The 24408-nt window shown below is 34.8% G+C and overlaps 1 protein-coding gene across 1 annotated transcript in view; it reads right to left on the bottom strand.

The window, feature by feature from the left end:
* The window catches only part of LOC150094173 (methanethiol oxidase), a 200585-nt gene that overhangs the window by 126647 nt on the left and 49530 nt on the right, over positions 1–24408 (bottom strand). The window contains exon 4 of the mRNA XM_090411743.1: positions 4386–4506. Coding sequence (XP_090267869.1) covers positions 4386–4506 — 121 coding nt within the window. The remainder of the gene's footprint in view (positions 1–4385; positions 4507–24408) is intronic.

A 24408-nucleotide genomic window follows, 5' to 3' on the forward strand; every position in this document is an offset into this window, starting at 1 on the left:
TTAATGTTGCCAATTCATGCTTAGAAACTCGTAACTGATTAAGTAGTAAGGAATGGCTTGCTTTCTGATAGATTTTATGGGCACCTGGAGATTTGATGACTTCTTTTAATTTTGCAAAAGTTGGAATGAGTTTAACGAGTAAGCACTTTTTTAAAAAAGAAATTCTAGCACGTAGCTTACCTTGCTTTAACTGAAGTTTGCCTAGTAAGTTGGTCTTCTGTGCTGTTAGTTCCCCATGAAGGAATAAGATGTTTTTATATAATGAAACCTGTGGTGAATTCATCACTAAAAACACACGTATGACCACAGTGATTAGTTTTAATACGTAAATATATATTTTTTTTTAATTTAATTTTAATTTTTTTACTTTTTTATTTTATTTCTTTTATTTTATTTATTTTATTTTATTTTTTTTTAAATTATATTTTACTTTACTTCTATAACACGTTATTGTGCATGTATTGAGATTCCATTGTAATCATGTGCCCTAACTGTATGTTATTCCTAGTATTGTTTTTAGTACATTAGTACATTTAGTATATTAGAGATTAGGCCCAATTTTTAGTGAATATGAGAATTAGATTTAAATAGACAACAGAATAAAAAAAAAAACTGGTTATGTGGGAGCCAGGTGAATAAATTTCCATGGAATAAGAGCGAGATCAGATAAAGTATTAGTATACAAGACTTATATAGTATTGTATAGTACTATGTTGTAATATATAGTAATATAGTATTGTATTAGTATAGTATTCAACACTTATATATATAAGTGTTGAAACTAATTTCAACTTATGGATCTGAGAACTGGGTTAGAAGTAAAACAGTTGATTAAAGACAAGAGACCAATATGAGATGAGAAAAATTCTAGGAGTGAATAGATGACATACTCTTAAATAAATCCAGTACAAATCTTTAGGATCCCATAACTAAATTGAACAGCAACTGTAAAAATGTTACAGGAAAATTAGAAATTTAGGTAACATTTATAAATTTTAGCTTATTTAGGCCCAATTTTTAGTGAATATGAGAATTAGATTTGTAAATAGAGAACAGAATAAAAAAAAAAAACTGGTTATGTGGGAGCCTGGTGAATAAATTTCCATGGAATAAGAGAGAGAGATCAGATAAAGTATTAGTATACAATACTTATTTAGTATTGTACAGTACTGTATTGTATTGTATTAGTATAGTATTCAACACTTATATATATATAAGTGTTGAAACTAATTTCAACTTATGAATCTGAGAACTGGGTTAGAAGTAAAACAGTTGATTAAAGACCAGAGACCAATATGAGATGAGAAAAATTCTAGGACATACTCCTAAATAAATCCAGTACAAATCTTTAGGATTCCATAACTAAATTGAATAGATACTGTAAAAATGTTACAGGAAAATCAGTAACATCAGTAACAGAATTAGGATAAAAATAAAAATACTGGAAAAAAAATGTGACATTATTAGCATTTAAGAATGTACAAATGGAACTAATCTAAGGTAGTATGGTCTTAAACAGAAGAGGAAAGGTTAGTAAAATATATGTTTGATAACAGAATGATATGAAAAAATCCAGAGGAAGACTAAGATCTAGGCAGATTGATGGAGACAGAAGTGTCTCCAAAGACCAATATGTGATCTAACAATGCTCGAGTCCTGGCAAATAAAAGATTAATTTGGAGGCGGCAAATTATTGATAGAAAGATAGCAGTAATGTAAACTTAATCATGTAGTACTATCATATTAACCTGTACATTCCCTAAGGGCACATATAAGGAATTTGATAATGTCGATGACACTTCTAAAATGTTATAGTTTTGCCCATGGGTGATACGCTAAACCCCAGTGAATCACAGGAAGTGATGCATTTCTTCAGTAAATGAAGTTTTTGGAAAATGGATTTGGGACTTTATGTTTTTCTAACTGATAAAAAAATAAAATAAAATAAAATAAAATGTAGCTCCCCAATATAATAAATAATTCTACTGAACATCCTCTAGATACATTTGCGAGAGCGAGCAAATGGATGCTCACTCTCGCATTAATTTTATTTCTGGCATATTACTATAGACTTACCAGTCTGACTGAAAATTAACACAAACAAGTAAGTAAATTTTATTATAAAAATATAACGCAGTACTTATACAACGCGGTTTTGCTATAACGCGGTCTACAAATTGTAGCAACCCTTGTTCAACACGGTATTTATGCAACGCAGTTTCGATACAATGCAGTCTACAAATTGCAGTAATCCTTTATCTTTTCATATATTTTTCACCTCGTGACTTAAAAATCAAATTTTATCTTCGTTAAATTTGTGTGTACCCATATCATGCATGTAGTTATAAGTAGCGAATTTTAGGGGAAATACCCTTTAGCATGCATGTACATCAATTGTTTACCACGTAAAGTGTTAATTATTGTTGAAAGTTGTCTTCGTTTTCTGCCAGGAAAGCACATTAAAAATCATAAGTGTGTTAATCTCAAGCTGAGCACCTTATTTCCTGGTGAGTTACATACAATATGTAATACTTTTTTTATGTAGAAAAATTATTTCTATAGTAATGGCCGCTAACAGGGCTTTTGTGATATGGTGGAAAATGAAATTAGTGAATTAATTGATGAGGAAATGAATATAAATTAGGAGGAACTAGTACAATTAATAGATGACGTCGAACCAAATGGCAGGGAAAGTTCTGTCGAAGATTCTGATTGTGATGAATCCATTAAAAAATTCGTTTAAAGAAATTAGCAGAAGGATTGGACTTGACAAGAAAGTTAGGAAGCTATTTTACGGATAATGATTCCTTAACGAAGGCTCCGGAAAATTCACAAGACAATTGGATATATGCTTAGCTCCATATTATGAACTTAAAAAATTGCAGCATAGTGGTAAAAAGGTCTTATTACTGACTTCTTGATAACTAAACCAGCCGAAGTATGCAATGAGAATTATACAAATGATGTCCCAGAGATTTCAATTGATGACGACTTCCAGCCACTCGTAAATAAAGAACATCTACAAAATGTTCGTTTTGAAGACGGTGATGATGATTAAAATATGAACTTTATTATATGCAATGAAGCTTACGTACAATTTGTAATTTTATAAGTTTATACTATATATTTATTTCATAGTTTATGTGTTTTCTTAATTTACAAGAATTACAAGAATTAAATAAAAATATTTTTTTGTTGGGTATGTCATTGTTGTTTATATAATTTAAAAAAAAACGATTTCAGAACCTAATCCTACTTTTTCTATGTAATCTGAATCTCGCATAAAGCGATTTATATAATGCGGCATTTCTATGGAACCTAACATCCGCATTATACGAGGGTTACCTGTACTTTGTATGTGATAATTCTGAACAAGAATGTACATCAAGTGTGTCTGTTTATGGGTAAAATAAGATAATGTATATTGATATTGAATTAAGCTTACTCAAGGTATGCTTTACTGACAGTTTGTGCATATTTGACAGACAGGATATTCTAGATTGTGATTTGTCTTTTAGGGAAGATATGTAGAACTAAGTCCAAATTAGGAAGAATTGAAATTAACAAAGGATTGTAATGCAACTGTTTATATATGTTAATATGGATCAGACTGTGTAAATAGTTTTTTTTGTTTGCTTTAATTAAATGTTTGTGAACAACACATTGAACTGATTCTGTCAATGCACTATCCTGAAAATTTCAAACCTGCATAAGATAAAGTTTAAGTGATCAATAATTAAGCTACGACTAATTAAAGTAAAGATCAACATAAGTGGGGAATGCTAACAGTATCTGCTTTGTCTTTAGTTTAAAAATCTTATAATCTCACACTCGATACACAGGCTAACTGGCGCAGTCATAAAACAAATAAATTTGTTAGACCATAGAGAATGAGAGCATAAGATCTAGTAGAAATAAATAAATGGTGGCCATTTACGACATTTTGCAAAATTTCAAAAAAAAAAAAAAAAGGACAAAGCAGGTAATAGAAATTAGTAATATCCATTGAATAATTGTGGACAGTTTCAGAGAAATAACTTTTATTCTTATTATTAGAATAGCTTAAAAATTAAAAATATAATTTAGCAAACATTAAACTTTTTAAAACCTAAATCAGTGTAAACTGTACTAATGAACAAATAGTCAAAGAGAATAACTATCATACTCCACAAAATATTGCTATTTCTAACCAAATATTATATAAAGTTTTTTAATGCAGAAATTGCCTGAAACTTAGTTTCATGTTACTCCAGAATAAAAACAGTAACAGAAATTGCTTATTGGGTGATGGATAATGCTGCTATTCTGTTGGATAGGAGTTTTATCACCCAATAAGCTTTGTTATTTCTATTACTGATATCTTTTTTAAAATCAGTAACTTAAACCTTTAGCATTTCCTTGAGGGTCCCCTATACAGCTGATCATTATATCTCCACTTCCCAAACAGTGAGATGTATGAGGAGTTCCTGCTTTGGCTTTCTTGTGAAGCTGGTCAGGTTCTACTACCTGCACACAAATAAAATACATATTTATGGTTAAACAAATTAATTATTAAATGTTTTCAAAGTTTTCATATTCTGATAATTATGTGATCATTTTAATATAAAATTAATTAATTAATTAATATATAATTCATAAATCAAAATATGAAATATATACACTGTGTTCAAAACCTAAGGACAAACTCTATTCTGAAGATTATAACCACAAATTTAGACAAATCAGCTTGTGGCAATTTGTATAACTGACAATTTCAAGTTGAACGGGGTATACACATTCAAATATTTGAGTCACATGCAAAGTAGTTACATAGTAGCACTCAACAGGATAAAAGGCAGCACTAAGCGAATTGTGTGTGAAGGAAGCACTTTTTGTGAATGAATAAAGTTGCAAACTTGGATGTCTTGTAATGTCTCAAAGACATCATCAAGATGATTTCACATGGAGAAGAATTATTGGAAAGCTTCAAGGAGGTCGCAGAATTACTGATATTGCTAGAGAGTTTGGAATCTCGCATAGCACTGTATCCAGGCAGTGGGCAGCATTTCAAACCAATGGAATGTGCTTCAGATGTTTGCTAAGAAGTCACTCAGTCAGCCATAGAGCATGAAGACAGATTTTTAGTTCTAACAGCTAAATGTAATCAACAAACCACAGCAGGTTAGCTTGCAAGTCAGCTCCATTCAAGCACAGGTATGCAGATATCCTGACAAACTGTGGCAAGATGTCTGTGCCAAGTAGACCTACATGCTTGAAGGCTTTTAGTCTGTGTCCCTTTATCCACAGCTCATCGTACAGCATATTTTCAGTGGTATTGTATCCATAAAAATTGGAAAAGACACTAATGGGCTAATGTACTCTTAACAGATGAAAGTCATTCTAGTCTTTCCTCTAATTCTAGACAACACTTGATCTGGAGTGAAAGTGGTACTGCTTACCATCATGCGAATGTTCTTGAAAGGGATAGATACAGTGGCACTGGGGTCTTGGTGTGAAGAGGCATTTGCTTGATGGATGCACCAAGCTACAAGTGCTGGAAAAAGGGAACATGACTGGTGAATGATATTGTAATGAAGTTCTCTAACGTCATGTTCAATTATTCTGTTGCTGTAAGCGACGAATTCATTTTTATGCATGATAATGCCACACCATATCGTACATGAGCAGTGGAGATACTTCTAGAGACCGAGGATATTAATTGAATTGAGTGGCCAGCATGAATTCCATATGTCAACCCCAAAGAACACATTTGGGATGCAATAGGGTGATGCATGGCTGTTCAAAATTCCCCTCTAGAAGACAAACAACCCTATCCTTGCTCTGAAGGAGAAGGGCCAGTTTGTCTCAAGAACTCCTGAATCACTTTGTGTTAAGCATGGTATAACATTATGAGCTGCACTGCAGTTCAGGATGGACACATTCCCTACTGAAATGTCTCTCCACAGTTTTCTGTAAGCACTGTACGTTAATTCCTTAATTACATCCTTTAGGAAATTTGTAACCTTTGCCAAAAACACACTGCAATTTAATTTGTATGAAATTTATAACACATTTTTTCATCATCATCATCATATTCCTGCCATGTACCCTCAAGGGGTGTACAGGATATGATAGTACTACATGAAAAAAAAAATTACATCATTACTAACTTTCCTTATCTACAATTTTCCTCCAAATCAGTCTGTTACTTGTCAAGATTCCAACATTATCAAATCTTATATTTCTATCATCTAAGGCACTTTGTGCCGTATCAATCCACCTATATCTTGGTCTTCCTCTGGGTCGTGTTCCTGACAACCTGGCAGAGAACACTTGTTTTGCTAATCTTTCTTCGCCCATTCTATTTAAGTGGCCATACCACCTGAGATTAGCTCTGCTAACGCATTCCTGGATGCTGACAATGTCAAGTTCTTTCCTAATATCCTCATTTTTAATATGATATTGCCATTGATGCCATCTGTTCATGCCTATAATCTTTCTCAGGACTCTCATATCTGCAGTCTCTAGTCTTTGGTCAAGTGTTTTACTTCTGACCCAGCTCTCAGATCCATAAGTTAAAACTGGTTTGAACACTGTTGTATACAGCTAATTTAGTCCAGACTAATTTCTCTCTTATTCCATATGAATTTATTCAAATGACTTCACACCATACCAGCTTTGCTGATTCTGTTGCTTATTTCTATATTTAATTTACCATCTTCAGTAAAAATCGTGCCTGAGTAGCTGAAATGTTTTACTTGTTCCACAGGTTCTCCATTCACAACACAGTTGACATTTTCAATGATTCTGCCTATTTTCATTGTCTTTGTCTTTTTATTGCTGACCTTCATACCATATCTATTACAACAGCTATTCAATTTAGTCAGAGAATCTTGCAGCCTTGTAGCGGATTTATTTAGAAGTATAACATTATCCGCATAAAGCAAAGAGCTGACATTAACATCTCCAATTTTGACATCAGGTTTAATATCACTTTCCTTCATAATGTGATCCATATAGATAATGAATAACAGAGGGGATAATGTACATCCTTGTCTCACACCATATTTAACATTAAACCATCTTCCTGTACTTCTTTCAATTCTAACTGCTGGCTTACAACTCAAATAAAGACTAAGTATTGCTTGATATAATGCCCCATTGACACCATATAACTGCAGCATATTGAATAGCTTCTCTCTTGGCACCTTGTCATATGCCTTTTCCAAATCGACAAAACTTAAATACAGATCTTTGTTATATTTCCATGCTTTCTTGACTATTTGTCGTAAAGTGAAGATCTGATCCTGACAGCCTCTATTTGGCCTGAATCCAGCTTGTTCTTCACCAAGCTTTTCTTCTACAATTCTTCTCAACCGTTTCTCAAGTATACTTGCATAGATCTTGCCAGGAACACTCAGTACGGAAATACCTCTGTAATTCTCACATTCAGTTTTATTTCCCTTTTTATATATGGGTACTATGAGAGCTCTACTCCAGTCATCAGGAATTCGTCCCTCTGTCCAGGGTTTCTGAACTATGCAGTGCAGCCACTGTAAGACTTTTATACCACCATACTTCAGCATTTCTGGTTGAATATCATCTACTCCTGCTGCCTTTCCACATTTCAAGCCTTTGATGGCTTTTTCTACTTCAAGTATGGATATGTATTCCTGACTGCATGCCTGGTCAGTGTTTTTTTATCACTGTGCTGTCATCACTGCTTGTTTCATTTAGCAGTTTTTCAAAGTAATTACTCCATACTTCAAGGATATCTTTTTCTCTTGTTTTCATGTCACTTTTATCATCTCTAACTCCTTTTACAGCACTCTTTCCTCCATTCCTAAGCTTCTTCAACAACCTCCAGAATATTTTGCCACCTTCTTGATATTTATTTTCTATATTCTTGCCAAAGTCCTCCCATGACTTTTGTTTAGCTAGTTTTACACACTGTTTCGCTTTCTTACATTTGTGTCTATATTCTGTAAGAGTAAAAGCTGACTTATTTGCCAGGAACTTTTGATATGTTTTCTTCTTTTCCTTCACTGCCTCTTTAACTTCCTGTGTCCACCAGGGAGTTCTGATTTTTTTATCCTTGCACACAACCTTACCACATGCCTCTCTGGCAGAATCAATCAATGTTTTCTTCAAAGTTTGCCACTGAATCTCCAAGGTTTGATTCCTGTTCTCAAACTCTTTCATTTTCTTTTCAATAATCTTTCTGTATTTTAGTCTACAGTTCACATCTGAGAGCTGCTCAACTTTTATTCGCTTTAAAACTTTCTTACATGTTATTCTTTTCAATATGAAATTCAATTTTATCCTGCTCAAGACTAAATAGTGATCACTTCCAATTTCAAATCCTCAGTACACTCTGGTGTCCTGCACCAGGGAGAAAACATCACTATCAACAATAACATAGTCAATGACACTTTTCTTATTCCTTGCCTCTTCTCTCCATGTGAATTTGTGCACATTTTTATGTTGGAACATGGTGTTAGTAATAACCAGTCCATGTCCTGAGCAGAAATCCAACAGATATTTGCCATTATTATTAGCTTTGCTCTTTTCTCCAAATTTTCCCAAAATATTTTTGTATGTCTCACAATCATTTCCTACTCTGCTATTTAGATCCCCAACAAGGACCAACTTTTCCTTTTTCATTGTGTCAGTTGCTTTTTCTAAAGCATCAAAAAATTCCTCCACTTCTACCTTAGTAGAACCTTCTGTGGGACCATAGGCACAAATAAGTCTTATTGTCCAGTTCCCCATTCTCATATTTGCCCACATTACTCTACTTGAGACTGACTGCCATTCAAGAAGATTAGCCTCGTATTTTGTGTTGAATACTATAGCTACTCCTTCTTTTCCTTGATTGTCATTGCCTGAATATAATATTTTGTATTTATTGCTCAGAAAGATCTCACCAGTTTTGGTCGTTTTTGTTTCATTCACCCCTATTATGTCGATCTGGTACTTATCTAATTCTTCAGCTAGCTCCATTTCTTTGCCATTCAGGCTTCTTACGTTGATAGTACCGATCTTTAACTCTGGTGATGTTGAGTTGGGGTTTGTTTTCAGATATGTTCCAGTAACTGACTTTTCACTGTTCGCCCTGGTTCTCTGGCGAAAACAACGGGGGCCTTGTTTAATCGGGTGACGCCCCAGCCGGCATGAAATATTGTCATGTTGTACCATCATTTTTTATTTTGGTTTAACCAATAAGAATACAATCTAGTCGGCTAAATCCCAAATTGCCAGTCCATCCTCGTTCGTTCAGTATCAAAGTAGATACCCAACAGGGTGCGCCACGAGAAGGTGAGGATTGAACATTAGGTCAGAAGCCCTGGTCGGTTCTCTGCATTCCTTTAAAGGCTATGTGGAGGTCTCCTCTCAGTTATACAGCTTTGACTCTTAAGCACCCCCTAACACATTTTTTGTGTAATATAATTTTTTGTGTAATATAATTTATTAGTATGTTGGCAATAAATTTATATCCATATTTGGCAATAGTCATGAAAATTTTGTCATATACAGGTAAAAATGTGGTGTTTGGCCACCTGTGTGTCCAAAAAATGTGGTGTTTGGACACCTGTGTGTAGTGCTCATCTTAATTGGTCCAATGCAATTAATTGCAGGATAACTTTGAATACTTTTTATCAATTAATTGTAACCAAATCTGAGTAGAATGGGGTACAATGTGTTTGTTTTAAGATATATTAGAAAACAATAATGAAAGAGATTGCTATAGTTGGTTGGTATATATTTCAATTACTCAAAGGTGTAAATATAATAGTATAATTTGGAAGAGGAGGACAAGACTAACCTCCTTCGACTACAATCATGCAATCTGCAAAAGCTCTGGCAGAAAATGGGACATTCAGTAAATCGTTAACACTCTTTTCCATTGTAAATATGGGCGGAAAAAAAAGTTATTATTTATACAAAATTATGTATTAAAAACTTGTCTAATTGTAAGACATTTCACGCAACCAAAACAGATAAAACTCTGAAAAAAAAATCAGCAACTCATGAAAAATGACAATATTCCAGTAGATTAGTTAACACAATAACCAATCACAGCCACTGATTTCAGGGTGCTAATGTCTGAGTGCACACCCTGCCTCGCCTTCTGGGTGGTTTAAAATCACTGATATGTTAAGAATTTGACCTGCTGCACCATCTGTAAGTCTGTTGAAATGGCTTAAAGATATTCATATTTGTGACTGCACACCCCAGCTATTAATGAGAATGTGAGGCAATGTTTACGTGTCCTCTTCACAAAGAATTAGTATATTGTTTTTATTTTTAGGAATCATGCGAACCCAGGAAACAATTAGAGGAGTCTTTAAAAAGAAATAATTGCAAAAATATAATATTGGTGATATTGCTATTTCATAGATGTGCACCACACACCTAACATACCCGGAATATACACTCCTGATATGTATATATATTCTTTTCTTCTTATTATTTAACTCAATACGGTAGCATTTAACTGCTACCGTCTCGAGGATAAGGTGGTTAGCCCTTATCCTCGAGACGGTAGGTGGTTAGCCCTTATCCCCCCCACACACACACCTCCATATGAGATCTATTAACTCACCTTTAGTTGAAAGAGACCAGATAAAGGTTCCTCACGTCACTGATGGGAATCGAACCCAAGTCTTTCTGCCCAAAGGACTTCGTCTATACTGACTGAGCTACGAAGGCTCGTATATATATATAAAATGAATAGAAATGGGAGAAAAAATCCTCAGCCTGCCCACAATACTAATGTATGGTGGTCTGAAAAGTTCTCGACCTCGACCATAGATGGCAATACAATCAGCACGATTTTTTTTTTTCCAAGTTAGTACATCTGTCATAAACATCCATGTGAAATTGCAAGTCATTCTATCAAGTAGTTTGTTTTATACAGCTGTCTAAAGCAAAAGTGTTGTCTGTATCCCTTGAAATGGATAAAATTGTGTATCGTGCAGTTATAAAATTCTTTGTAAAAGAAGGTTTAATGCAAGAAATTCATTCGAAGTTCATAAAAGTTTATGGGCACTCTTCTCCTTCATTTTCAACAATTAAGAAATGGGCTGTCATGTTTGGCCATGCCTGCCTTGAAGATGATCCATGTGAAGGAGGTCCAAAAAGTGTAACAACACCAGAAATCATTGATCAAGTGCACGATATGTTATTGGATGACCGGCGAGTCAAAGTGCGTGAAATTGCTGAGACTATATGCATTTCAAAAGAGCGTGTAGAATATATTTTGCATGAAGAATTGCAAATGAAAAAACTTTGTGCAAGATGGGTGCCACGCTTGCACAGCAGATCAAAATCGCACTCGCATGAAAATCTCTGAACAGTGCTTGGAGCGTTTTAACAAGAATAAAACTGATTTTGTGTGTCGATTTATTACTATGGATAAGACTTGGATTCACTGTTACACATCAGAATCCAAACAGCAGTCAAAACAGTGGACAGAAGCCGGTTGTTCAGCACCAAAGAAGACAAAGTCGGTTCCATCAGCAGGAAAGGTCATGGCATCGGTGTTTGGGGATGCTGAAAGCATTTTGTTTATTAATTATCTTGAAAAGGGTAAAACAATAACCGGGGAATATTATTCCCATCTTTTAACCAGTTTGCAGAAGAAAAAAATCATCTTTCATCAGGACAAGGCTCCCATCTTTTAACCAGACTAGATGAAAAAATTCATGAGAAATGACTCGGTTTGCAGAAGAAAAAAAATCATCTTTCATCAGGACAATGCACTTGCCCACAAAGGTGTTTTGGTAATGGAAAAATTAAGGGATCTGCACTTTGAATTGTTGGAACATCCACCCTATTCACCAGATTTGGCTCCCTCTGACTTCTATCTCTTCCCAAAACTAAAACTCTTCCTCGCTGGTCAGCGTTCTTCTTTGAATCAAGAGGTGATTGCAGCTGTAGAGGGGTATTTTGCAGATCTTACTGAGAACCACTACAGGGACAGGATAATGGCTGGAATAAATGTATTAGTCTTAAGGGAGATTATGTTGAAAAATAAAAATAAACCGGGTCTTTTCTCGTGAATTTTTTCATCTAGTCTGGTTAAAAGATGGGAATAATATTCCCCGGTTATTGTTTTACCCTTTTCAAGATAATTAATAAACAAAATTTTGAAATTATAAATTCGTTCTTTCCTTGTTAGGCCGAGAACTTTTCAGACCACCCTCGTACTAAAGGGTTAACAAATCTTTTTTGGGTGGGAATCACATTGTATTATACACAGTGTTGCCATAGATACTGTTACAACTTCCACACAGCCTGCACTGTCCAGAGAACTGTGTAAGCTCAGTTCTTAGCAGCACTGTTGCAGCCAACATTTGTGTGCTCATCAGTATAGAGAGAGGTCTAGCTGTATGGGTTAACATGCAGTGTAGAAATTATTACAACCAAATTTGGAATGCAGGCACCTGTTATTTTCAATACACTAAAAACACTTGGGATCAGCAGAATGTTTGTGTATCAGACAATTAACTGTTATAACAATACAGAAGATGTATCTGGCTGCAAAAAAGAACAGGTTAACCGTTCAGTGTTAGGATGCTAGAGCTTGTAAGGACTGTGAAGGCACATCTCCACTGTAATCCTGTGAGAACATAGAAAGTGATGTTGTGAGAGATGAACGTTTCACAGAAGATGATATCACGTGTACTAACTGATGACCTGGGGTGAATGCCTATTGTCATTCTACTGGACATTTCCTAACACCACAATTTATGCAGCAGGGTGATAAAATCAAAAGCACTTCTCCAATGGTAAGCAAACAACAGACACAGAGATATCCTCTTCACAGATGAGATTTTCATCATTGAAGAATCGTTTGGCCACTAAAATAATCAGATATATGTCCTGGATGGTTACACAGCATGTGCCATACCACTCAGGATTCAGAGAAGTCATCACGCTATGTCAGCGATGTTTAGTGGGAGAGGGATAACGTATTGGATATGTCCAAATTGCATTTCTGCGAGAAAGGGGTCAAAATGTATATCAGGACACCGTGCTAGAACCTGTGGTATAGTGGTCCCTGAACAACACGTTGTTTCACAGTTGGCAGTGGACCTCCCAACAGGACTCAGCCTCGGCACACAAGGCAAGCAGCACACACAATAGTAGTGGTTGGAGGCAAACATGCCCAACCACATGTCACCATCTGATTGGCTGTCTGGAAGTCCTGATCTGAATCCGCTAGACTTCAAATTGTGATCGGAGCTTGAGAAGAGTAGCCTTCAAGAAATAACATCCCAGCATCACCAACCTGAAGATGGATTTGGAACAAGCAGTGGCAGCATTTCAGTTGGATGTTGTGTGTGCTGCCATCGATATGTGGCCTCACAAACTGGGTGTGCGTGAAGGAAAAAGATAGACTTTCGAACATTGAGTGCTGTATATGCACATTATATATGTGGTTTGTATGTACTGAAAGCTGTAAATGATTTGCTGATAAAAATGTATGCACTATTCAAGTTGTAACAGTATTTATTATTATTACGTGACACCTCTAAGGAGTTCAAAGACTCATTGAGGGAGGGCACCTACTCTACAACTTGGTCTCCACCACTCAAATCCATCAACTATAGCGAACTGCATCATCTGCACAAACGTCATCTACTACCCACCACCACCACTAGTATTTTCACAGATAATCACAAACATCCATGCTCCCAGTGGGATTCAAACCTGCAGCCTTTTGGCTGGAGAGTGGATAAGCTAACCACTCAGTGGCATTTATGGTTAGAGGAAGTATAAACAGAGCAATCAAGAATATAAAATACACAGTGTGGTGGACTGGCAGAGGAAAGATGATAAGATAGGCCTTTGAGGAGGTTTTTATCAAATTAATATGAAAGAGATTATTCATGGAGTGGATGGAGAGAGAGAGGAAGAACAAGAGGCTAGTGTAAATGAATTTAAGACACAAGATCTGATATATCGTTGGTTGAGTGAAAAAGAAGATTACTTTCCAGATATCCTGTGAAGGTCTGCTAAATTAATTAAATTCACGTAAATCTTCCAATTCATTCTTGATGCACACTTTAATTTTGCCATTATGAAATAAGTATTTGTCTTTTTAAATTATCTGGTCAGTTTATTCCAGGTTTCCTTTTTTTTTTTTTTTTTCCCACCAGTTCCTGGAATAAGTCCTTCCTGAACAGCAACTGGAGGTCATAAGATCTGCTAATTTTCAGATACATTAGTAGATCCAATCCTTCTGTTACTTTCCTAATAAAAATCTTAAAATTAGTCAATTCTTCTAACCATTCTTCTTCTTGTGACATTATCATTCTCCTTTAAATCAACTAAATAATCAGCATGCAGAGTTGCCACTTCTGATCCTTCTCATCTGTCTAGGATGGGTTAAGTCCTCTCCTAATGAGGGGTTACTGGTGTATTAATGCAGCCGGTTTGCCACTCCTCTACTACATCCCCTAAGGGCGATATTCATGATTATATCTGTGTGTGTTCATGCGGCCGGTTTGCCTGCTTGTAGGATGAAAAACCCCTACAGCAGTTAAAAAATCCTCATTATATAGGAATGCCAAAGAATTTTGTATTATTAACAATGTAACAACATTGGTAAGTTTGTCATATATTGCTATCCACCATTTCAAATCAAGCTTATCCAAGCAACTTCATATCTTTTTTTGGAAAAAAAAAAAAAAACTTTTTTAGAAGAAAACTAGACTAGCCAGTTTTAGGTGGTAATGCCAAGATCTCATTCTCCTTTAAATTAACTAAGTAATCAGCATGCAGAGTTGCCACTTCAGCAGTTAAAAAATCCTTATTATATAGGAATGCCAGAGAATTTTATATTATTAACAATGTAGCAACATGGTTGAGAAGTTTGTCATGTATTACTATCCACCATTTCAAATCAAGCAACTTCATATCTTTTTTTGAAAAAAAAAACTTTTTTAGAAGAAAACTAGACTAGCCAGTTTCAGGTGGAAATGCCAAGGTTTTTCTCTCTCTCTAGCAAGTTCTTTTGCAAGAAAAGAGAAAAACAATTATGTAAACATATGCAGTCAAGATAGATTGATAATCTAATCTGTGGGCACAGAGCTGATCACATTATCCCTTTTGACACAATTTTGACTTTGTACCTATTGAAGGTACAAAGTCCAAAGGATACTTGAGGGTTTGAATAATAAGTCATCTAATTAAGTGGATGTTTCTGTTTGTGAGAGGAAAGAATAACTGATATACATAAATAAAATATCCACTGTATATATGTATATTCATGTAACAATAAACTTCAATTAACAATAAAAACTACATGCAGCATGAAGGTTATAGATAAAATAAAAAATTAATGAACATTGGTATCTGTATCAATCTTGACTAAAAGAATGCTAAATGAATAGTTACATGTCTGAAATGTCTAAGACTAGTTAGTGCACATTAGTAGAAAGCAAAAATGTGAGGCATTTTTTGTGTTATATAAAATCATGTGAAATTAACTCAATATTGAAGAAATCAACACATACTAAATATATATGTCTATATATGTCTCTATTTTTGTTCTACTTGTAAAAATGAATAATGATTTATTACATGCAAAAAGATTACTATTCTAATCTTTTGTCACTTGTTACAAAGATAAGGACGTTTACAAGTGACATATCACATGTCACTTTTAAATGTCCTCGTCTTTGTATTTATCCTACTCGAGTCTCACTCATAGATGCATGAAAAAGAGAATGCACTAGTAAAGTTTAAAGAAAGCAATAACAGTTATAAATATTTAATACATAGACTTTATATATTATTATAAAAAAATAAATAAATAATATAAATTATTGACAGTTAATGGTTATGTTCCAGAACTTGGATATAAGCATATAGTCTACAACTAAATTAAACCATCACACAATAAGCAAAAACATTTCTCTTTACTTTGGATAAAACAAAAGTCTTCTTCAGAATCATTGTTGAATTTATAGGTTCATTGTTTTTTATTTGGATTACTCATTTTGGGGCAAAATTTTTCAACACGAGAAAACAATGTATGGTCAAAGCATGCCAGCAACACTGGTGAAGCAGTGACACATCCCTCAAGTGCACAGTTGCTAGTAGACTAAATACATAAAACATAGACACAAAATTGGCACTGGTAATACTCGCACTCAAAGACATAGGAATTACAAAATGTTTGTAATATAACATAAATGTTAAAATTTTTTATGATTTCAATAAATATTATTACTAGGAGAAGACTTGTATTTTCCAGTTTTAATTTTATTTCATGCTTATTTAATAATTGACAGCAGGCACATGCAAATAGCTCAGGTGCAAATGCATCCAAAGGCATAGGGTTGACAACTGTTGGTCTAAACGATTTAAGCTGCAATGCAAAGGTTTAGATATCAATCTACTGGAAGAGACTAGAAAGTGGTTTCTGATAGATAATTGTATATGGGGAGAAGGTTACAAATGAAGTTCCACAGGATTAAATACTGACACTATTACTGTTCAACCATTATGTCAATGATATCATCTGTTGAAAGTTTATTTTTCACTTGGTTAGACTATAATAAATTTAGTTTAATCCTTTATCCAAGTGTGAGCAAACAAAATTTGTGCCTGAAAATATCTTCAGGACTGGGGTAAGGTGGTACAACACCGGGCACTCGTTGCAAAGGTGGAGCAAACTAACATCACTCCTATCTCAGTATCTCCCATAATGCAAAACACATCTCCTTGCAGATATGTATAATGTTATGCATTATGGGAAGGGCCACTACCCAGACTAGTTTCGACCTTTATTGAGGTCTCTTCAGTGAGAGCCAGGCCTTGGTAATAACCTTGCTAATGCTTCAGCCTGGTATCTCCACTTGGGCCTGGCTCTCACTGAAGAGAGCTCAATAAAGGTCGAAACTAGTCTGGGTAGTGGCCCTTCCCTTAATGCATAACATTATACATATCCACAAGGAGATGTGTTTTGCATTATGGGAGATACTGAAATAGGAGTGATGTTAGCTTGCTCCACCTTTGCAATGAGTGGCCCGGTGTTGTACCACCTTACCCCAGTCCTGAAGATACTTTCAGGCGCAAACTTTGTTTGCTCACACTTGGATAAAGGATTAAACTAAATTTATGATATCATCTGTATTACAGGAAGATATGTCTGCAGATGATTTGAAGCTCTGAAAGGTAATAGTGATATTATTTTTACTGTCAAAGTCATGAATTTTACTTTAATTTCTTAGCATGTTCGCTCATGTTGTATTTATTAGTTTAGTGTAAACAATATGAAAATACTTTTTTTTTTGAAATGATAGATGCGAATAACAGTAGTGTTCATATAGCATAACAGGAAGTTCTGTTCCAGAACATTCTTCTTAAAGGTCTATCTACCAAAGACCCCATTTCTCCAGCTCTTTAGATACTAGGCCAGTTATCGCATTCAGATTATTTTATGATATTTTTTACCTCACCATTACATTCTCCTTGTGTCAGACTCATGAATCATCAAGGATAAGTAAGTTGGCTGTATACACATACCTAACTAATATAACAGGGTAACTAATCCTATCCACTGGCCTACAATGATAGAGTTGGTGGTCACTTGTGGTAGGGTTCACACTAACCATCACTTACACAATGCCCATCATACCTCTCAAATTCATTCAATCACAATTTATGTATATATATATCCCTATCTGCAAGGCTTTTAAAATGTGCTTGTCTGCTTGTAAAGACATTTTGTAATCAAAAAATTCCTCCAACAGACAGATGCAATAAGTAATATAAACATATAAAAAACTAATTACAACATAAAACAGAATCAGAATTATGTAAATAAAACTGATGATTAAACTAAAATTTTTCTTCTGATTTTTTTCTTTCTAGTTGACAAGTAAAAATAATAATAATAATAATAATACTGTACACCCACAGATACGAGACCCTTCGACTTCTGCGCATGTCAGAATGAGAATGCATTCCGATAATAGGGTAATCAATCTGTCTTGTGGGATGAGTTGTTTATTATTACACATCAGAAATTTAACTTTTCTTTCATGAACATTGAAGTTTTTAAAGTAGTAACTATTTTGCTTGTATAACAGTTGGAAAATTTTACATATAAAGCACGTGATTTTGCGTCTTGGTGACCAATTCATACATCAGCTTATTTCTTTTTCCTCTTCAACATGAATTGACTCTTCTTGGCAAGTTGCCAGACTACGGTCTCGGATCTGTGATCGGACGGTAATAATTAGAAGAGAAGTTTCAGTTTAATCATCAGTTTTTTCTCAATAATACTGATTCTGTTTCATGTTTTATGTTAAATAGTTATCTGTATGTTTAACTTACTTTTCCCCATTAGATGTGATAAGTAAGTTATAATGGAATATGACCATACAGATGAAATGATGCATGCATATCCAATAAGAGGATAGGATGTGCATGCAGAATTTCATCTTTAGAGAGTGCTTATTTGTACCAAGAGGTAACCATTAATCATGACACACTAACCTAAAATAATAGATATGCTATGGACAGCAGTAATTAGCTTATTTCTAGCCCAGTGATGGAATATGCAAAATTTGTTCATTAATAGTGGATATTAAAACTTGAAAAGTTGAGAAAGAAGTATTAATTTTCCCGAAATATTTCTTCATATTTTGGAAAAGGGGATGGCTGAGTGACAGACTTAGTGAGTGAGTCTACAAGATTTAAGGATGACCAGTGGTGTACCTCAGCAATCAGTCCTTGATCCACTGTTATTCAATCTTTACATTAATGATATTGAGAAGGATTTAACAGATGACATACAGCTATTTGCTGATGATGCAAAGGGAGGCAGAGTAATCAGGAATGCAGCAGATATGCAGTACTTGCAGAATGATTTGAATAAGCTGGAAATGTGAGTGTGTGAAAATGACTGTCAATGCACTTTAGTGTAATGGGATATCCAATGTCACATAATATTAATAGGACTAGGATAGAGGGACTTGATCAGACTAGGGATCTTTGAGTTTAGTAGAGAGGAAGTTGAAGTTCAAGGGCATTTTGCAAAAGATCACAAATACAACTCATAGGATAACTGCAATGTTGAAACTAATCTCGACATGCAGGATAAGGAAGTCATTTTACAAGGTTTGATACAACATATAGGGTACTGTGTGACACTCAGGTCTCTAGGTTCTAAGGTGATGCAGATACAGTGGAGAGGGTGCAAAAAAGTGTTAAAGATGATATCAGAACTGTGAAATGTAGATTATGGAGAGCAGATTGAGAGTTTGTGGACTGCAGATGCTAGCAGACAGAAGAAAGGGGGGGGTGATATGATAGAGACCGACATACTTTTGAAAGGTCATACAGTTTCATTTTATGGAGGGTGCGGAGAGGGCATCCATGATAGTTGAGAATTAATACAGTTAAGAAAGGAGTGAGAGCTATAGTTTTCTCTCATAGAGCAATGCATGACCGGAATGCCTTGCCTTTAGAGATGGTGAGCGCAAGTAGTGTAAATGGCGTGGTGTAAATGATATGTGGCCTCCCTCAATGAACTCAAATTCAGAAAACTGATTTGCAGGTGTTTCCATTATTTTGATAACCCCTGTACAGTTTGGAGAATTTTTTATTAATAAGCTGTAGGCCCACCTAGGACTGTTAGAACACTATGAATTTCATGTGGAACAGACTGATACCAGTCACATACATAAGATAATGGAATTTGGGACCATTCTTCCTGCAAAATATGTTCCAACTGTGCCAGTAATGTTGCAGGTGGAAAATGTGATCAAACCTTGGAGAACCCATTGGAGACAACGGCTTATCTGTTTCCATACCTTGTTATAATATTCGACACTGTGGCTTGTGATACAACTACAGTTTCTGCTGTTTTGGTTATGGCAACTCCTACAAGCTGCACTTCAATGATCATATCTTTCTGTAGGTTACTGAGGTACTCTGACATTTTGCACATTAACTGCACAACAACAATCACAGAGACATCATCCATGATATAAGGCATATAATACCATGCAGTATGATATCAGCTATCGCATTGCAGGTCCATAGTCAATGTTGAATTAGCTATTTTGCAGTTGGTGCAAAATGTCAGACCTCAGTGACCTCCAAAAAGGAATGATCATTAGAGTTCTGCTTGCAGGAGCTGACGTAACCAACACAGCAGAAATCATATTTGTATCACAAGCCAAAGTGTCAAAGATTATGACAAGGTATGGAAACGGACAAGCCTATTGTCTCCAAATGGTTCTCCAAGGTTCGATCACATTTTCTGCCTGCAACATCACTGGTATATATTTTCCAGGAAGAATGATCCCAAATTCTATTATCTTATGTACATGACTTGCATCAGTCTATTCCATATCAAACTCATGGTGTTCTAACAGCCCAAGATGGGAATACAACTTATTAATAAAAAATTCTCCAAAAAATTTGTAGGTGTTTTTGGGGTAAGGGTGTTTTTCTGAAACTGAATGTTTTCAGTGGTTGTTTATAATGGCAGAGAAAATAACTGATTTTTAACATAAGTAATTCAAGTGAGTGAGAAATTAAAACATACCAAAAAATAGCATCATTAATTTAAAAAATAATAATAATAAATTATCTTGTTTCACTTATAAAATGCACATTTTTTTTTTATAGACTGATAAACACTAAACATATAAGTAGGTAACATATTTACTTCGACACTGGCAGGTAGTTATACAGGACTATATGTGGGATTAAACATGTTACTATGATATATTATGATGTTATAGGATATACTATGATGATATAGGCAGCCATGGTAAAGTACACCCAGATGTACTTTAATCTAAGTGAGGTATTTACCTGACTGGTGAATCAGCCATTTTTCAAGCCCCTCCCTATCTACATATAAGAGTGTGTGTCTGTGTGTGTGTGTGTGTGTGTGTGTGTGTGTGTGTGTGTATATATATATATATATATATATATATTTTTTTTTTTTTATAAAGAATTGAATGACTAGAACCGAGATTTAAGTAAAAAGGTTTTAATATAAAAACACGACTAGTTTTGGCCTTAACAGCCTTCATCAGGTGAGATTATAGAAGAAAGAAAAAAGAAAACACACTAAAACACTGAAGCTTAAATAAACTATGAACATCATAGAGAGTCTTTATACATAATTGACACTAAATCATTGCAGTTGTATTTAAAGCTGTTCTTTCATTAGTTGTATTGTTGGGAAAGTGCGTGCTAGTAGCATCACGTGAACGCCAGTACATGATTACAGCTGTATGACAATCTGGGAGGTTGTAGCTCAAGTTATTATTTAGATGAACAGGATTGAAGATGATTTCTCTAGATTCCATGATTTTTCTCTCTAGTTCATCATTGCAACGGAAGATGTTAGTAGATTTTTCCCAGCAGACTTTGTGACTTTGGTTTTCATCATTAGAATTAGCCGAGAAAAGGATATGACTAGATAATGCACTGGCTCGCTGTCTCTTGTAAGTAATGTCCATCCCTCATGTGTTCTTCCATATGCAATTCGACAGATTTGTCTGTTTGCCAAAAATAAGGAATATCACAATCACACAATATTTTATATACACCAGGGTATTTGAGTTGATGATGACAAGGCTTTGGGTGGCTTATTAAGAAACGGATCTTTGGAAGTGGAGTGAACAAGGTTCTGATATTGTATTTTCTTAGAACTTTTGCTAATTTGTGTGAAACTGTACTTATGTAAGGAATAGATGTATTGCCTTTGAATCTATTTGTTTCTTCTGAGTGATGTCTTGGAGGATTAAGGAATTTTTCAATGATTCTCTTGGAATATCCATTAACTTCGAAAGAAGTTTTCAGATGGTTTATTTCTGTAAGAAGTTCATTTGGGTCATCCAGAAGAGAACGGGCTCTATGTCCCAAGGTGGAAATTATTCCAAGCTTATGAGGAGGGAAGTGATGGGACTGACTATGCAGATATCTGTTGGTATGTGTGGGCTTTCTATATATCAATATTTTGAGTTTACCAGATTATTTGCAAGTACAGGGGATAAAGGATTACCCATAGCCAGTCCATGATTTTGTTTGTATATATTATCTGAAATGAACTTCTTACAGAAATAAACCATCTGAAAACTTCTTTCGAAGTTAATGGATATTCCAAGAGAATCATTGAAAAATTCCTTCTTAATCCTCCAAGACATCACTCAGAAGAAACAAATAGATTCAAAGGCAATATATCTATTCCTTACATAAGTACAGTTTCACACAAATTAGCAAAAGTTCTAAGAAAATACAATATCAGAACTTAAATATAAAGAGCCAATAGGCTTCATTTCGGTGATATAAGCATTATTCAAATTAAGGGGATATTAAATTAAATACGACAGTGTTTTAAAACCGAATAAGAAACTCAAAGATTGGAATCAGAGAGTTTCGTGCCGAATATAGTAAACTATAAAAGTATCAGCGATTACTAGCGTGAGCTAATGCAAGTAGTTGTAGTACGTAGTACAATCTCAGGCAACTCGTTGCAAAGGTGGGGAAAGTTCTGATCGCTAATCTTGGTATTTTCCATAATGTAAAAACACATTTCCTAGGAAATGTATGCTGTTATTATATTATGGTGGGAGGTCGCTACCCAGACCAGTTCCAGCCTTTTTTGAGGCTTCATCAGTGAGTAGCTAGACCAAATAGATACCAAAGGGTATAGTGAAAAGAACTTATATACTCTGCTATACGAGTTGTCAAACAGGTGCAACCATTAAGTTACTTAAATATAAAGAGCCAATAGGCTTCATTTCGGTGATATAAACATTATTCAAATTAAGGGGATATTAAATTAAATCCCACATTGTTTTAAAACCGAATAAGAAACTCAAAGATTGGAATCAGAGAGTTTCATGCTGAATATAGTAAACTATAAAAGTATCGGCGATTACTAGCGTGAGCTAATGCAAGTAGTCGCAAATAGTACAATCTCAGACAACTCGTTGCAAAGGTGGGGAAAGTTCTGATCGCTAATCTTGGTATTTTCCATAACGTAAAAACACATTTCCTAGGAAATGCATGCTGCTATTACATATGTGTTTTTACATTATGGAAAATATATTTACAAAATATAAAAACACATTTCCTAGGAAATGTATGCTGTTATTACATATGTGTTTTTACATTATGGAAAATACCAAGATTAGTGATCAGAACTTTCCCCACCTTTGCAACGAGTTGCCTGAGATTGTACTACGCACTGCAACTACTTGCATTAGCTCACGCTAGTAATTGCCGATACTTTTATAGTTTACTATATTCGGCATGAAACTTTCTGATTCCAATCTTTGAGTTTCTTATTCGGTTTTAAAACAATGTGGGATTTAATATCCCCTTAATTTGAACAATATCAGAACCTTGTTCACTCCACTTCCAAAGACCCGTTTCTTAATAAGCCACCCAAAGCCTTGTCATCATCAACTCAAATACCCTGGTGTATATAAAATATTGTGTGATTGTGATATTCCTTATTTTGGACAGACAGACAAATCTATCGAATTGCGTATGGAAGAACACATGAGGGACATTACTTACAAGAGACAGCAAGCCAGTGCATTATCTAGTCACATCTTCCTCTCTTCTATGACACCAAGCTGACAGCTCTCTCTCTGATCGAATTTTACATGTGATGATAGGTGGCTCTTTATCCTCAAACTCTGCAACTAATGCTGAGGTTCCACAAGGTTACATACTGTTATCTGCCTCTGCCTTATATGTGTGTTCTTCATATATAGAATAAAAATGTTTTATGTTCTTCAGTTAACTGCAAATCCAATCTCCACACTTCATGACACTACACATTTGAAAAATCTTGTATGATATAAATCAACATAAAACTTCCAGAATACCTACTTCTTTAAACCTTAAATTCTAATCAATGAACCATTTTTAATGGGGGATTCTAATAACCTTTTCAGTGCTGCTCACTTATTTATTCCTCTTTATTCCATTGGGAGCATAGAGCCTCAACCACAGATCTCCATCTGACCCTACCGTTTCACTGTTAGTAAAACTTAATCCTGTTTTTTTTTCTCATTAAAAAAAGGTTCTTTCTTCTGGTCTTATTTCTGGAGAAACACAAAAAACTCTCAATGAGATTTCTCTTCTTGGAATAACACTGACCTTCATAAATAGATGAACAAACATTGCCTCCTCAGTATCCAGAAAATTGGGCATTAGGTTTTATCTTTTGCACCAAGTGTTATTTTCCATCAAAACAACTATTAACGCTATACAAATCACAAATCCATCCAAACACTGAACACTGTGTGCTCATATATGGAGGTAGTATCCCCTTAAGAGCTCCCTAAAAATCCTTAACTTAGAAGAGAGCAATTAGTTTGATTAATGACCTCTTTCTCTCTCAATCATATCACACAAATATTTCTG

The sequence above is a fragment of the Typopeltis vanoorti genome, chromosome 22, assembly GCF_054136105.1.
Source record: "Typopeltis vanoorti isolate ZY-2024b chromosome 22, IOZ_Tvanoo_1.0, whole genome shotgun sequence".
NCBI classification, from domain to species: domain Eukaryota; kingdom Metazoa; phylum Arthropoda; class Arachnida; order Uropygi; family Thelyphonidae; genus Typopeltis; species Typopeltis vanoorti.